This window comes from Dipteris shenzhenensis, chromosome 17 (genome assembly GCF_047967505.1).
Source record: "Dipteris shenzhenensis isolate YYH24624 ecotype China chromosome 17, Dip_SZ_1.0, whole genome shotgun sequence".
Taxonomy (NCBI): domain Eukaryota; kingdom Viridiplantae; phylum Streptophyta; class Polypodiopsida; order Gleicheniales; family Dipteridaceae; genus Dipteris; species Dipteris shenzhenensis.
The window spans coordinates 52,124,098-52,139,713 of record NC_141612.1 but is presented as its reverse complement, the minus strand read 5'-3'; the positions used below and the strand labels follow the sequence as shown (position 1 = coordinate 52,139,713).

The 15,616-nt window shown below is 39.8% G+C and overlaps 1 protein-coding gene across 1 annotated transcript in view; it reads right to left on the bottom strand.

Moving 5' to 3' along the window:
* Nucleotides 1-6,061, bottom strand: part of LOC147892276 (CASC3/Barentsz eIF4AIII binding protein) — a 72,281-nt gene extending 66,220 nt beyond the window's left edge. Inside the window, exons 1-2 of the mRNA XM_087388035.1 lie at nt 5,894-6,061; nt 5,103-5,667 (exon numbers count right to left, since the gene is read on the bottom strand). Of these exons, the coding sequence (XP_087244161.1) occupies nt 5,103-5,656 (554 nt within the window). The 5' untranslated portion in view covers nt 5,657-5,667; nt 5,894-6,061. The remainder of the gene's footprint in view (nt 1-5,102; nt 5,668-5,893) is intronic.
* Nucleotides 6,062-15,616: the final 9,555 nt, after the last annotated feature.

The following is a 15,616-nucleotide window of genomic DNA, read 5'->3' as shown; positions in this document are numbered from 1 at the left end:
ATCTCCCTAAATCCAACAAAATGCCAGTTCATGGTCACCCACGTTTATCTTGTGAACCGTCCGTGTACAACAGGAAGAATAACCAGATGGCTCCTGTTGCTTCAAGAATTCAACTTCAAAATAGTGGCCCGCAAAGGTGCCCAACACTACATTGCCGATCACATGTCTCATGTCAAGTCGGGAGAAGAAGCCACTGGAGTAGAAGACGACTTACCACATGCCATACTATTTCAAATAGATGTTGTTCCAGAGTGGTGTGGAGATATCATTGGGTACTTGATGGCAAGAAGACCACCCCCTGAAAGGAAAGCAATAGATGCAAGAAAATTAATTCTAAAGGCTGCACCCTATCAACTCATTGTAGGACAACTGTACAAGATGGGCAAGGACCAAATATTAAGAAGGTGTGTGATGCCTCATGAGATCGTGCAAATCTTGAGTGAAGTTCATGAAGGCGTTGCAAGAGGACACTTCCAAGGGAAAGCCGCAGCAAGAAAAGTTCTCCTCGTAGACTACTAGTGGCCAACATTGTGGGCAGATGCCTATGAATATGTAAAAGGCTGTGATGTATGCCAACGGACTACTAAACCACAACACAAAGACTTCAATTCCCTAACAACAGTTGTTGCACACAAACCATTTGAAAAATCGGAGATTGACTATGTGGGCCCATACATCCAGCAGCAAAAGAAACATAGGCACACTACATCATTGTAGCCACTGATTACTTTACAAAATGGGCTGAAGCTAAAGCAGTCAGAAAGGCAGATGCCAGAAGCACAGCAAGATTCTTATACGAAAATGTGATCGCCCGATTCAAATGTTCCATTGAAATTGTGTCAGATAGAGGCACACATTTTGCCAATGAGGTAATCCAAGAACTCTTGTCTGGCTTCATGGTAATCCATAGAAAAAGCACACCCTACTACCTTCAAGGGAATGGACGGGTCGAATCCACCAACAAAATAATATGCATTATCCTCACCAAGGTAGTAGAACCACAGCGTTCTAATTGGGCATACAAAACCACATTCAAGGTCAATACAGGGAACACACCTTTTTAATTGGTATACGGCCTTGAAGCTATGGTCCCACTAGAATTTGTAATACCAAGTCTACGCATAGCAGTATAGGAATGCATGGGAGACCATGAATCCTTGAAAGAAAGACTCTATTAGTTGGAGAAGCATACAGAAACAAGACTAGTCGCCTACCATGCCATGACAACAGAAAAACGCAGAAGAAAGGCATGGTTTGATAGAAATCTTAAAACATAAAGTCAGAAACATTTGGTACAAATATAGCATCTATAAAACGCCTAACTAGGCTAAGCTTATGTAAAATGATAGGGCAAGTACTAATAGAGATAAGACATTGCATAAACTCAAATTCATAAGTCAAGAGATAAAAGTTTGCTAAAATGACAGCACAATTAATGCCCATAGGGATTCCTATAATTTGTTGAAACAAAGAACCTCCTATTGTGATGTAAAGATTATCTAAAAGAAAATCTCTCCAAGAGCAAACATCTTCAACACTCACGACCTTTGTGTATCTTTTTAGAATCAATCATGATGTTGGTTAAATAACGTCAAAACATTAAGCTGTTTTCTCAACTTTTAGCACTTTGCATCTATCTTTGTCAAATCTCAGCTTAAGAACTTCAGCCACTAGCTTTTCAATTCTAAATTTCAGATCTTCCAACTCGATCTTTGTATAAAGCGAGTACAACCGTAGGTTTGAAGGAGAATAGGAGACTCTTTGTCTTGAATGCTTTGAGAGGAATTTAAAATTTTAACAATAGGAATCACTCCTATGGAGTCATTTTTAATTGTGAAGGATCATGTGCCTCCTTTTAATAAGTCCCTTCAAAGTTCATGGACACTACGCAACATGGCTTTGAAGCAGTAGATTAGCCATTTAGAGACATCTGTCAAAGTAGTCTTACAAGCAGCTACAATAAATCTTGGCTTTTTTGGAATTTCGTGAAACTTCCAAGCAGTACAAGAAAAGGGATACTTGGATTGCAAACAAACCCTGAAGACTTACAAAAACTCTGGATCCTTTTGAGAAACTGAGGCAGGGGTATAACTTTTGACAGCGAGTTCACTCCTCTCAAAAAACATTCTAAGAAAAACTTTTTAATAAAACAAAATTATTGGAGCATTTACCCACATAAGATATGACAAATTTCCTATGGAATTTTCAAAGAAGTTTCATCTTTTTCAGAAAGATAATTACTTTGCTTTGCCTGAAGAGACTTCTTCTAGTTTCAAAGCACCTTTCTTCAAAATTTTCCCTTTCCATTCAGATAAAATACTTTGAACTCCTAAACTTTCTTCTATTTGAAAAGCAAACTTTGAGATTCCATTTTCAATGGATTTTAGAAGATAAGACTCTTTTGGAGAGGACAATCGAAATTTCGTGCCTTTCATGAAAAGGTCTCTTAAGTTACTAGAAAGCAAAATTGAGCTATCAGTTGTGACTACATGTCCTAAATCGGCATCAACAAGGCTTTGGAGTCTTTTACTTTACAACAATAAGGTTCTCTAAGGATAGATGACTTTGTTTTCTAAACACCTTGTACCTATCTCTCCATAGTTGAAAGCCTTTTGTCCTAAAGTTTTTACATACTTCCAAGCTACTATTGGATGCTTCCAAAATTCTTCTAACATAATGAGGACGAGAATCCATTACCTCTAAAGGCATTAAAGTGAGGGTTCAAGCCTACCATGTCAAGAGAAGAAGTAAAAATAGAAATCAAGAGTTACTTATTCCGATATAGTTCTTTTGCTTGGAAAAGAAGCTTTTAGTTTTAATAAGTGATCCAACTAAGTTTTAAGTTGGATATGATGGAGCTTATTTAGATCCAGATCCTCAAAAGAGAAGTGTTCCAAGGTGTATAGAAGTTTGAAAAAAACTTTGACATTATATTTTTCCAAAACTTTTATTCAAAAAAGACCAGTGACACTAGTCTATCTAGGTAAAGAATACTTCTTGTTTTGTGTAGTCTCCAAAAGCAAAAAGTCTTGGAGTTGAGGAAGGAAGAGGAGGCGTGGGAAGCAAATCACAATCAGCATGTGAGATTGCAAGAGAGCTAGGACAATCCTGCAACATAACTTTTGGTTTCCATATGAGGGTAGGCATATGAAAGAAGAATGTTAGAGGGCTTTGTATGAGTTCTCCGCATTATAGGATTCTTTTTAGAGGTTCTGTTATTCTTAGACGGGTTGATTTTCCTTCCAACCTCTTGTGTGTGAAGTTCTCAACCAAAACAATACACGAGGTTGAGCAACATTGTAAAAATCCTTGGTATTATTATAATGGCCCTCTATATGCTCAATAGGAAAGCAAAAGATTCAAAACCAGATTTTGCCATTTCCACATAAAAGGGTTTCAAATTCTCAACCAAGGAACTCTTCCTATGAACTTTTCTACCTTCCTTAGCATGTTCTTGAAAACAAGTGTATGTTATAGACATCATAAACTACATGTGTGGTATGAGTAGGACTAATAGTAATGGAAGATTTAAGATGCTTGTTTCTAAGGCATCTTAGATTATTAAGAATTCTTATGTTATTATTTGTATAACGAGTGCTAACTAATAAAGCCTTAAAATCAGATCATTGCACATGTTGTGTCAATGGTTTTGCCCTACAGCTCGTTCCTCGTCGCTTTAGATACCATGATGAGCCACTTGGAGGCCCCATTCACAATCAAAGAGTTGGTTGAAGCCCATGGGCCATCCCCTGGACTGGCCAACTGCCCCTGTCCAGCGCCTATAAAGGCTTCCTCCTTACTGCAAGCTGTTTGGACAACCTATTGGCCATCCCATGGTCTTCCCTTGCCAACACAACCCTAGACTACTTTCCCCTAGAGTGGCAGCCCTGTGACAGCCCATAAGCTGCTTCTCTTCTCATGGCTGCTTCATCACTGGCTATGCTTGTGACATCTCTGAGATAGAGCTATGCAACAATATCCATGAGACATGTTAACGACGACATAAGGTGGACAAGATTATATACCTTTGTAAGACTACAATATATCCAATTGTACAAATTCAGATTTTTGTTGTTCTGAAGTCCCAATTTCTACACTGAAAAACACATGATCGAAAAAAAAAATAGCTCTTGGGGCTTCTCCACCCATGTAAGATATTTCACCTTTGTAAGACTAGAATATATCCAATCGTACAGATTCACCCCCACGTAAGATATTTCACCTTTGTAAGACTAGAATATATCCAATCGTACAGATTCAGGATTTTGTTGTTCTAAAGTCCAAATTTCTAGATTGAAAAACACACGATTGAAAAAAAGTGCTTTTTAGCTGTTAAGGCTTCTGCACCTGCATAAGATATTTCGATATAGTTTGAACCACTGATCACCACTCGGACAAAAATTCAAATAATTTGTATTGAGGGTGGACAGGATATTGTTTCGGCAAAATGGCAGATGTCTATAAGGCTTTTAAAGAGGCCAAACCCAGCATTGTCAAGAACCAATCAGATTCACAGGCAGTGGCCGCATTGGAATGCAGTAATGACAGGCTAGCAGCAGATCACAGGCTGTCTGGCAGTGCTGCACCACTGTAGAGGGAAGACAGTAGTTTCAGCAACCATCCAAGGAAGTATGCACCTCGCAAACAATAACTTCCAGGCATTCCAATAGCGTCTAGCCGGGTTTTGTCCGACCATTGGAGCCAGTGAAGGCAACCCACAGATTTGGACTGGCGGAATTGCACTCAAGCAGTCGTTCAGGTGCCAAAGCAACAAAGGCAAATACCTCTATGTTGCAAATCATCATGTGTTGTCCTTCTGCAGATGAGCACCTTCTGCTCCTACATGTGAGTATGCATAGGAAAAGCAGACATACTCTCTATACTTGTTATTCTCTCTCTCTGTGCAAGTGTGCACGTGTTCAAGATAGCAAGCTGAATGGATACAAACATACATCAATACGTACATGTGCATGTATGTAAATGTTTTAGATGTATGTAGAACTATATGTTTATATGCCACATGATGAGAGAGAGAGAGAGAGAGAGAGAGAGAAGTTAAAGGAAAACTAATCAGAAGCTTGCATCAAGGGGGAGATAAGTACCTTGGACGAGCTCCGCCATTATCACGAAATCTGTCATCGTGCATGTAAAATGCCCCAGCTGTGGGGACCACAAAGGGCTCTGCATCCTTCTTGTCATCTGCGATCCCATCTTTGTTGCCTGCACTAATAGATCCCTGAATTCCAGCCCCACCGTGTACTTTCCCTGCTGCATTTTCCAAGCTTTCTCCATGATGCTTGGAAACCTCTTCATCATCCTCGTCTTCGTTCCTCCTGTTTCTCCTAGAGGGAAGAACAGTGGATTCCATGGCATCCTCATACTCCTCTTCTTCCTCGTCAGCAGGTGGAGCACCCTCATCTTCTACCTCGTCATCTGAAAAAGGAGGCCGTGCCCTTTCATCTTCGCCCAAAAATCCACGATCGAATGTCCTTCTCCCACTGACATCATCCTCCTCGTCGTCGCTGGCCTCGCGGCGACGCAGAGCCAGGGCAGAAGTTCCTTCGCTGTCGCTCTCATATTCTCCTTCTCCATCGACGCCAGATTCAGAAAGCGCATCCGATGCGCCTGTTCTACTACTCTGTTCGTGGGAACCCATTGTGCGCTCACCTGTTAAAAGGCCCGTTAATTCGGGCGAGATCAAAACACGGAACAAGGTCTCCCTCACGCTTCCAGAATGCGATCTCAAAAGGAATTTGTCGCTCTCGGGATACAGCAGAAAAGAGAAAGCCCATAATTCCTTTGCGATAAACAGTGGGCTCAAAATACGCGCTCTCTCCCCCCGCCCCCCCCCCTCGCGATTGAAGCTCTCCCGCGCCCGACTTGACACACCTACCTTAGATTCGTCAAATAGATCTTTGATCGGCCTGCTGAACGACTTGGAAACCCTGGGCTTGCGGTGTTGGTTACGACCTTGACGGGCGCTGTGGTGTTGTCATGACGGGCGTACTTTGCTTTGCTTGCTCTTGTTACTACTGTACATTTATCAAACATCCCGTTTCGGACGTTTAAGTATATCTATCGATTCTACAATCTCTACTCTCTCGTGGTCTTCACTACATGTGCCCTTAGCCTAGCCTAGGGGCAAGTTTAGCTCTCATTGAGCCATGTCTCATAATGTTAGACGCATACACCTAAAGGTGCTTTTTTTGTTTGTGATATCCTAATAACGATCGTGAATATCTAAAGCAAAGAAGTACAAAGACAAATGGAACCACACAAACATCACGAAAGCGCTCCCAAACAGCTCTGTCTTGTTCATCCATTAGATATCATTTTATCAAGTTTGTACAATAGCCTTCAATGGCTCCTCGGCACTCTCGCCACTTGGCGGTTGACTTGACCATCCAACGTGGCAGTTGCTTCGCGTTCCCCTGTCAAAAAAGTACCTCTCGTGAGTGATACGACTTGATACGGGCAATGTGAGCAGTTGTATGTGTTTTGTGTCGATCTGGTTTGCAGCGCTGAAGGGCATATGTGGTTTGGCAATCTATTTGATAACTTTGTAAGGTCCAATCCATTGTGCCATAAATTTGGCAACAAGTCCTTTTTTGTGCACTAGATAGTGCACCATTGCGAGGTCACCTGCTCAAAATTTTACTTGACAATGTTTCTTGTTGTACATACTATGCTACTTAGATTGAGCCTTCTTCAAGTGTGTTGCTGCATTTTGCCTTAGAAATGATAGAGCATCTTGTTAATAAGAGGCCCAATGTCGGGCTTCTTTATGTTTGATTTTGTCATGTTCTATCATACCGACTTCAACCGGGAATTTTTAGGGGCGCCCAAACAATGCTTCAAAAGGGTTGAGTCAAGTTGACTCCTGCAAAGCTGTATTGTATGCTACAACTACAAATCGCAATGAAACGTCCCAATTGGTGTGGGCATGATCAATGTACATTGCAAGCATTAATTTTATTTTTCTATTGAGCCTTGCTGTCACAATCAGTTACAGTCAAGATGATGGGGACTTGCAAATTGCGGTTTTATATTCAGTTTGTCGGTCACATCTTCATAACCTCTGACTTAAAGTTGTTTCCCTCAACTGAAAGTAGATGTTCGAGCAACTACTGAGATAATCAGTGAGAATGATTGTATAATTATTGTTATCACTTGATGTCGGGAATGGACCCATGATACCATAACCAACTAACTCAAATGGTTGAGTTACTAAAATCAATTATAGATCACCAGTTGGCTTCACAGTCGGACTCTTGAACTGTTGATAGATCAAGCATCGTTGAAGATATGCATGCAGCGGTTTACGCATCTTAGGCCAATCAAATTTAACTTTCTCTTATTGAGGACTTTGGGGAAACCCATGTGACCTCCAAAAGTATTGTCATGAAAAGAATGCATGTACTAGTCACGTACTTGTTGAGGAAGAAAAATGCGGGGTTGGAATGGCAGTTTATGATAATAAAGCAATCCATCTATCATTCTCAAAAAAGGCAATTGCATTTTTTAGCGAATGATTTTCTGAATTTCTGCATCATGCTAGTGAATATATTTGACTTCATCAATTATTGGAAGAGGAGGAGATTATTGAGGAAGAGGTAAAGGTATTCAGGGCAATGCGTGAGACTGAGTCTGTGCTGCAGATTATTGTGATCTCGATAGTGCATCTGCTACTTCATTGATTTTGGCTAGTCTATATGAGATAAGAAAATAATAATCTTGGAGCAATAAGGTCCACTTGGCCAAACATCCATTTGCATGTTTTTTCTTCATTGGTAAGAGTTGTATGGTTGGTTTGAACTTCGAAATGACTGCCATGAACATACAAATGCAACTTAGTGATTGCTCGAACTACTACCAAGCATTCCAACTCGATCATACTCCTGCCCATTTCGCAAATAACGCGCATCTTGTGCTCTGCTACTCCATTTTGCTATGGTGTATGTGGCAGGGGTTTCTGCCTCTTGATCCTGTGACTTTTGCAGTAACTTTTGAATTCACTTGATGTGAACTCACCACCTCTATATGATCTCAACTTCTTCACCTTGCTCCCCGTTTCTTTTCATCTCTGTTTCTTCTTCTGGTGGTGAAATCGAGATACAATTGACAAACAAAACATTCCTAGTCCCTTCTACTATTCCTCCTCAACAGATCTTTCCTATTACTTTGGGTTGTGATTGGTTAACTCAGAACCAGGGTATGATAGATTTAAAGTCCAAATGCATGCGTCTTCCTAATGTCTCACCAATTATGTGGCTCCTCTACTCAAAGGTTTCATCACTATGATTCATGAGGAAGTGTACAATCAATCCAAATTGAAAAAGTTATTGTCGCAATTTCCTAATGCATTTGCAAGTGACACGCCATTAGTCACTACAACTAATATCTCGCATGAGATTCTAACGAGGGACTCACATCCAATTTCTACTGCACAAAGACAAAAGTCGATCAAAGAGATCAAAATACTTTGACAACATGTCACAACAATGTTGAAAGATAAAATATAAGCCATTCCAAAAGCCCATGGGCTTGTAAGCCGCATTTGGTGAAAAAGCCAGACGACACTTATCGTTTTTGTGTAGATTTTTGCCCTTTCAACAAAGTCACAGTCAAAGGTGAATACCCTTTGCCACAATTGGACGATATCTTGGATTCTCTCGCACATTCTACATTTTTTACCACATTGTATCTAAAATCTGGCTCCTAGCAAATCCCCATTACAAAGGAAAATTGACCCAAATGGCTTTTTGAACTCCATTCGGATTGTAACAGTTTAATGTGATGCCTTTTGGCCTCAATAATGCACGAGGTACTTTCCATACAATAATGAATTTCATACTTCATGATCTAATTGTTTAGGGCAAAGTTCTGATATACTTGGATGATATCCTCGTGCATACAAAAACATGGGATGAACATCATGATGTCCTAGAAAAAGTGTTGAGATTATTGCAGTATTATAATCAAACTCAATGTCAATATTTGTAAATGGGCACAAACACAAATCAAATATCTTGGCTTTATTATCTCACAAGAAGGTGTAAGACCAATTCCTCACAAGGTTCAAGCATTGCAGAGCTATGAAGTTCCCACAAATGCAAAGCAAGTCCAAAGGTTTATGGGCCTTGCACGATTCAGAGCAAGATTTATGCCACATCTATCGTTTGCTGCTTCTCCTTTGTAAAAACTTATCTTAAAAGGTGAAAAATTACATTGGTATTTAGAATGTAAAGACTCTTTCAATGAAATTTGTAACATTTTAAAGGAAGGTGCTTTGCCACACCATCCCGACAACGATTTGGTCATTTTTTATCTGCATTGACGCATCCGATCAAGGTCTTGGAGTAGTATTAATGTAAAAAGATAAAGATGATAACTACCGACCAATTGTGTACTTAAGCCAATCACTTTTAGATCTCGAGACTCTTGCGATCAAGTGCGCCTCACTTAAAGTTGTTGGACCTTGATCCCGAGATCTTTGTGAGATGTCGGGAGGCCAAAGAAAAAATAACTTCAAATCCTCAATCATATTGGAGTCAATTCGTAGCAAAAGGTGTGTTAATCTCACTCCAAATTGTGACAGTGATTTGCTAGGTAGATGTTTTAGCTCCTGTAGCTGAGTGAGTGCATATTTTATTGCGTCTCAGCTTCCAAATGCAGTGGTGATTGCATTTTGCAAATGGAGCCAATAGGATTTTCAACTTTCATTCAACTGATGATTCCACGTTGCAGCAAGCTATTGAAAGGAAGGTTTAATTTCCTCTATCTTATGCGCAATAGGCCACAAATGATATTTTGAAAGATTTGCAAAGTGGTCGAGCCACAGAAATACATCTTCCTCAAGTGTTTCATAGGAAAATTAGCCGCTAGGTTTGCAATGTGCATGTTGGACTACACAAGTTCAAACAACAAACTAGCTAGAACCTCTAGAGTGATTTGATGTGATGGAGAAGAAACTTGTGAAGCATCTTGAGCATATTCATATTCCATAATTCGTTGCCCGACATCTCCACCACTTTTCACCTAACTATCGTGAAATATCTAAGCCAAACAACACTAAAGTAGAGAAGGATAAAGACAAACTGAGAAAGGTCACAAGAAATGGAAAGCGCAGCCAAATAGCCTCTATCTTGTTCATCCATTAGACATCCTTTTATCAAGTTTATACAATAGCCTTCACACACACATGCACACACACACAATAATTTCGATTAGTAAATGTATCTCACACACACAAGCACTTATTTCTACACACACATACACACAATAATTTTGATTAGTAAATGTATCTTACACACACAGACACTTATTTCCTTACACACACACACACTCACACACACATGTATACTTCCCTAACTGTGAATTGTTTTTTTATGTACCCTTGTGAAATCTCCCTTTTACACTCTCTTTTTAACCACCCCACACACCAAGCCCATTAATCCTCCCATACCTACTCTAATCCCTTCTCAAACCATGCACTCATTCGCTCCATGTGTGACTTAAACTTCACTTATGACTTTAACAAATTTTAATTATCTAAGAATCCATATGGTTGTCTATATAAACCTAGTTTGTTTGGATGGTGGCAGGTACATGGACCTTGATCTCGAAACTTGGACTGCTTGAGGATTTGACATCTTTTTTCAATATCGTGTTTGTCAAGCTCATTTTGGTCGAAATTATTGCAAACTATAGTTGTTGCATTTTTCAACTTAGACGTCTCAAATATTTTTCCCTTATATATTTCTCTTTTTTTATTTTTTATCGAATTGATGGAATTAATTACATGGCTCAAATATTGATGGGACTTTTTAATCTAAACACACACTTTGATTTCCCAACTAGCCTTTGGTCGGGCTAGTGCGATATAGTTAATTCACATCCATCGGATGATTTTTTAGCATGGATTATCCCTAGTTATTTTGTGGTCTGCCTTATTTTTTACTAACTTTTATATATTTTGTAGAAGTGGTTTATGCATTTGCTATTGGCATCATTTTTTCATTTTGACACTAATCATATACATCCACTTTTATTCACTTAATATCACTAGGTGGGGAGTAAGCTCCACATGGTGGGCTTACTCCCTACCATGTAGTCTTACACTCTGGGTTGGGGTGGGGCCACACACATACAATAATTTTGATTAGTAAATGTATCTTACACACACATATAGTTATTTCTTTAACACACTCACAAACACACATGTATACTTCCCCAACTGTGAATTATTATCTTCCTTTTACACTCTCTTTTTAACCACCCCACACACTAAGCCCACTTATTCTCCCATACCTCTTCTAATCCCTTCTCAACCCATGCACTCATTCGCTCCTTACTCCACGTGTGACTTAAACTTCACTTATGACTTAAACTTTTTTTAATTATCTAAGAATCCATATGGTTGTCTATATTCCTAGGTAAAGCAATAACAACTTCACTTGTGACTTAAAGTTTTTTTAATTATCTAAGAATCCATATGGTTGTTTATATTCCTAGGTAAAGCGATAAAACAAGCCGGGAAAAATAGGCATTACCTATCTACCCAAACGTAGCTATGATGTTCTAACACCTAGTTTGTTTGGATGGTGGCAGGTAAGTGGACCTTGACCTCGGAATCTAGACTGCCTGAGGATTCGACATCTTTTTTCAATATTGTGTTTATCAAACTCAATATTATGAAAATTCTAATTTGGTCAATTTTTTTGCAAGCTTTAGTTGTTTCATTTTTCAACTTAGATGTCTCAAACAAATTTTCCTTATATGTTTCTCTTTTTTACTTTTTGTCCAATTGATGAAATTAATTATATGGCACTTTTTAATCTAAACACATACATGTATGCTTCCCTAACTCTATTAATTATTATTGTATGTACCCCCCCCCCATGAAATCTTCCCTTTATACTCTCTTTTTAACCTCCCCACACACCAGGCACACTAATCCTTCCATACTTCTTATAATCCCTTCTCAACCCATGTGCTCGTTCGCTCCTTACTCCACTTATGACTTAAACTTCACTCGTGACTTAAACTTTTTTTAAATTATCTAAGAATCCATATGGTTGTTTATATTCCTAGGTAAAGTGATAATGGGGGAAAACAAGCATTACTTGTCTACCCAAACATAACTATGATGTTCTATTACCTAGTTTGTTTGGATAGTGGTAGGTTAGTGGACCCTTACCTCGGAACGTGGACTGCCTTAGGATTCAACATATTGTTTTTGTTAAACTCAATATTATTTAAAATTCTTAATTTTGGCAAGAAATATTGCAAACTCTAGCTGTTGCATTTTTCAACTTAAGATGTCTCAAACAATTTTCCCTTATATGTTTCCCTTTTTTTACTTTTTATCCAATTGATGGAATTAATTGTATGGCTCAATTATCGATGGTACTTTTTAATCTAAACACACATACACTCACACACACACATCATATAGAGAGACAACGACTCCTCATTTCTCAAGAGAATGGTATTGGGCAAGAAGACTCGGGGAGTGTAACCAAATCCCACATGGTAGGCTAACGTGGTGCTCTTTCCACGTGGTGATTGACTAGACCATTTGATGTGGTGATGATTTCATTCTCATAATATAAGCGCAAAAGCATAGATAAGCTTTTTATTAAAAGTTACATCCGAGTTTACGTAAACATTGATTTTTACTAGTAGTTTCAACAAGCCTCGATTTTTGCTAACTGTTTCAATAAGCCTTTTGTTTGGCGAGAAAGATATGCATTGTCAATGCGGTGCCTAATCACAACACCCATCCTTATATCTCCCAATTGGGATATTGATTTTCATGTTTATACTGATGAATCCAAGTATGCAATTGGGAGTGTGCTTTGTCAACCTGGTGAACATAAGAAAGACTACCCATTCTACTTCGCCAATCGACAACTCAATGATGTAGAGATCAACTATACCACCATAGAAAGAGAAGCCCTAGCAATGGTGTATAATGTTAAGAAATTTTGGCACTATCTACTGGCAAATGATTTTGTCTTCTACACTCACCATCAAGCATTGCTTTATCTTGTGAACCGTCCGTGTACAACAGGAAGAATAACCAGATGGCTCCTCTTGCTTTAAGAATTCAACTTCAAAATAGTGGTCGACAAAGGTGCCCAACACTACATTGCCGATCACATGTCTCATGTCAAGTCGGGAGAAGAAGCCACTAGAGTAGAAGATGACTTACCAGATGCCACACTATTTCAAATAGATGCTGTTCCAAAGTGGTATGGAGATATCATCAGGTACTTAATGGCAGGAAGACCACCCCCTTAAATGAAAGTAGTAGATGCCATAAAACTAATTCTAAAGGCTGCACCCTATAAACTCATTGCAGGACAACTATACAAGATGGGCAAGGACCAGGTATTAAGAAGATGTGTAATGCCTCAAGAGATCATGCCCATACTGAGTGAAGTCCATGAAGGCATTGTAGGAGGACACTTCCAAGGTGAAGCCACAGCAAGAAAAGTCCTCCTTGCAGGCTACTAGTGGCCAACACTTTGGGTAGATGCCTATGAATATGTAAAAGGCTGTGATGTATGCCAACGAACTACTAAACCACAACACAAAGACTTTAATCCCCTAACAACAGTTGTTGCATAAAAACCATTTGAAAAATGGGGGATTGACTATGTGGGTCCCATCCATCCAGCAGAAAAAGGAACATAGGCATGCTACATCATTGTGGCCACTGATTACTTTACAAAATGGGTTGAAGCTAAAGCAGTCAAAAAGGCAGATGCCAGAAGCAGCAAGATTCTTATACGAGAATGTGATCACCTGATTCAGATGCCCTATTGAAATTGTGTCGGATAGAGGCACACATTTTGTCAATGAGGTAATCCAAGAACTCTTGTCTGGCTTTATGGTAATCTATAGAAAAAGCACACCCTACCACCCCAAGGGAATGGACAGTAGGCCGAATCCACCAACAAAATATTATGCATTATCCTCACCAAGGTAGTAGAACCACAGCGTTTTGATTGGGCCAAGAAACTGAATGTAGCCTTATGGGCATACAGAACCACACTCAAGGTCAGTATAGGGAACACACCTTTTCAATTGGTGTACGGCATTGAAGCTATGGTCCCACTAGAATTTGTAATACCAAGCCTATGCATTGCAATACAAGAACACATGGGAGACCATGAATCCTTGAAAGAAAGACTCTATCAGCTGGAGAAGCATACAAAGACAAGACTAGTCACCTACCATGCCATGACAACAGAAAGACACAGAAGAAAGGCATGGTTTGACAGAAATCTTAAAGCTAAAGACATCAAGGAAGGTGACTTGGTCCTGTTATACAATGCCAAAGTACACAAGGGGAAACTGAAGTATCTAGGTCAAGGACCCTACCGAGTAAGAAAGATGAATCCCATCAGAGCTATGCTACTAGAAACATTGGATGGAGTCCAATTTAACACAACAATAAACGGGAGCCGATTGAAATGCTACTACTTCAACACGCAAGCCATCCCTGAGAAAAACGAAGATTTGGGAACCCAAGTCTTCCTTAGTTAGGATTAGATTGTATCACGAGCACTCACTTGCATATGTATGTCTTTGCACATATAGGTAGCATCAATCAATTTTAACCTAGGGCTCAGAAGTGATGCTTGAGTTTTAGCTACCCTATGAAATCCCAGCAACAAAAAAAGCATATAGTTAGTCCCTACCTAGCTACTAGGTCACGTGCACTCACACGCTTTCGCTAAGACACATAGATGATTGCATGAATAATTGTGCCACACACTTTCATTCCACATTCTCAAAGAATGTATAAAAATAAGATCTCTCACAAACACACAGAAAGGTCATACATGCATGCCAACTAATCTAATGATCAATGGTACACCACATGCACATGGATGTAGGTTCAGAAAAGATGCTGCCACTAAAGAGGATGCACAGAAAGAGCCCACCGCCTCAACCATGAGACCCCCTCCATAGTTCACAGCCATCTACATCCTCTCAACCACGGCGATGACAGGCATTTGTGGTCTAGAGCAATAGCTGCGAGGAGGATTCAGTGCATGACCACGAAGAACAAATGCCACCCCAGTCACCACCGGCCTACACAACCATTAACCGGGCCCAGTCACTGGAACTTATTTGGCTGCCTACATTAACTTATGCTCTTTCCAAGGAAGCAACATCTTACTTAGAGCAAAGGGGTCTAGGCAATTTGCATGAGAGCCTAAATACCTTGGAGGACAGTCCTACAATGACCACATACATCAGGGACACTCTCCATTCTTACCACTCTAGTAATGCACAGGTTGGCAAGTACGGTACCATCACTGTACATTAGAGCCCACTCAGCATTATCCTTGATAGTACAGTCATTCAAAGGGCTTTCTCACTCCCAACACAAGGTGCCAAATACCCTACACGGCCTGCCGATGCAAAATTTCTCAAAGTATAGCCTCTCCTCGCCAAAGGCACACTGTTCCATAGGGACGGTATATTACTTCGCACCATCCTTAACCATCGCCTCAGGGAAGCAGCACAATTCCTATCCATAATCCTGAGGGTTAAGTGCGGCAAGAGTCGATCCCTTCCACTCCGCACATTTGTTTTG